The 2027-nt window shown below is 30.8% G+C and overlaps 1 protein-coding gene across 1 annotated transcript in view; it reads right to left on the minus strand.

The window, feature by feature from the left end:
* The window catches only part of LOC106873535 (uncharacterized), a 41197-nt gene extending 39750 nt beyond the window's left edge, over positions 1 to 1447 (minus strand). The window contains exon 1 of the mRNA XM_014920926.2: positions 885 to 1447. Coding sequence (XP_014776412.1) covers positions 885 to 922 — 38 coding nt within the window. The 5' untranslated portion in view covers positions 923 to 1447. The remainder of the gene's footprint in view (positions 1 to 884) is intronic.
* Between the last annotated feature and the right edge of the window lie 580 nt (positions 1448 to 2027).

Consider the following 2027-nt stretch of genomic DNA (forward strand, 5'->3'; position numbering starts at 1 on the left):
AATATAATATAATATGATATAATATAATATTATATATATATATATATATATACATACATGTGCGTGTGTGTATGTGCGTATATATATATACATATGTCTGTGCGTGTTAACATATATACACACACGCGTTTTATGATGTGTAGTGACGCTTCAGTAGAAACAATAGATTTATATGTTTAGATATATTCTAAGCAAATATTTCAAATTGATCACTGCTAACATGATGGTCTTGGATTTGTTTTTGTTTTTTTTAATACCTGAAACAACAACAATAATAATCCTTTCTACTTTAGGCACAAGGCCTGAAATTTTGGGGGAAGGAGGTTAGTCGAATACATCGATCCCCAATATTCAACTGCTATTTATTTTATAGAACCCGAAAGGATGAAAAACAAAGTCTGGGGCTAACACAACAATAACAACGAAATAATAATAACAATAATAATGATAATGATGATAATGATAATGATAATGATAATAATAATAACGATGATGATGTTGATTTCATTTATTTGCCACAAGGGCGAAGGATGAGGTGGGGACAATACAAAGACGAACATGAAGTTTACATTTAATGAAATGGTAGGGGGAAAAAAGAAGAAAAAGTGGGGGTCGGTATACACTGAAAAAGAAGGGATATATACATAGTATACTAAGGGGGGGTTTTTTAAGTGGGGAGGAGGATGATAGAGATGGTATCTTCCTGATACAAGAGGGCCTCTAGGGATAATTGAGGAACCCCGCTGTCCTAGATTTCTTTGAACACCAATAGCAAGTGCCTTCTCCTTATTCGTTCTGTCTAAAGATCGCCAGAAAGGCGGACAAGCAATTTATAATTTGAATAACAAGCAATATCTAATTAAGATGTATAAAATATATTTTACCTTGCCCGGAACGTTGAGCTTCTCTCTTTCAATGTCATTTTATAAAACTTTCTTCTTGGCAAATCTTTTAAAAATTCAAGTTTCTTTTTGTTATATAAATATTTATATAAATATAAAGAATACGTTGTTGTTTTTTTTTTTTCTCAATCAAGAAATCAAAATATATATTTTGAAATTGTTATAAGGTTCAGCAAAACAGATGTACTTTTTTTTTTTTTAATTATATCAAATAAATAGAAAAAAAGTTTTGCTTTTTGTTTGTTTTTGGAATTGGTAAAGTTTTTCAAGATTTTTTCTTCCTGAGATAATTTTCGAAATAAATAAAATAAATTAATCAAGTGTATATTTTTTTGTTAATATTTTGTCCAAGTTGTTGACTAAGATATATAAATATAATACATATATAATATTCAATAAATTTGTATATTAATTTATATTAATATGTATATATGTTTAAAGAGTAAACTTTGTTTAACTTGCTCTCCGTTGCTTTCGGCTTGTAGGATTACTTTCGGACGATTGTCTAAACCGGGCGAGTTTTCTCTATTTATACATAAATAGGCGTGTTTCTATGCATACGTTTGAATGTAGGTTTCTACGAATCCACGTGTGTATGTTTATTTTTATGTTATATGTATCCATGTCTGTGTGTGTGTGTGTGTTTGATAGTAGGAAGGTTTTGCTCTGAAGGCATTTCATTGGTCAATCAGTCACAATGTCCAACAGGTGTCATGTAAAAATTAGATACATAATTACTGATAAAAAAATCCCATCCAAGATAAGCAAGCCAACAGCTACAAACGTGTAGTAATGACAAAACAGGTAAATGGACCAATGAAATATCGTAGAGAAAATTTTGTTCTTAGAGAAACGAGGTGTTTCAAAAAAATAGTTAAAAACGTCCATATTATTTTATATGTGTGTGAGAAAGAAACGGAGCTGTAAATGCAGAGACACTGTGTGTGTGTGTGTGTGTGTGTGTTTGAGTGAGTGTGAATTTCTTGGTAAAAAAGGAAATGAGAATCAACTGCTACGACTGACACTTAGGAACATTACACACACTCACACACACACACACACACACACACACACACACATACATATATGCGTGTTTCTATGTATACACACGCACATACATTTTAT

Source organism: Octopus bimaculoides, chromosome 2, assembly GCF_001194135.2.
Source record: "Octopus bimaculoides isolate UCB-OBI-ISO-001 chromosome 2, ASM119413v2, whole genome shotgun sequence".
NCBI classification, from domain to species: domain Eukaryota; kingdom Metazoa; phylum Mollusca; class Cephalopoda; order Octopoda; family Octopodidae; genus Octopus; species Octopus bimaculoides.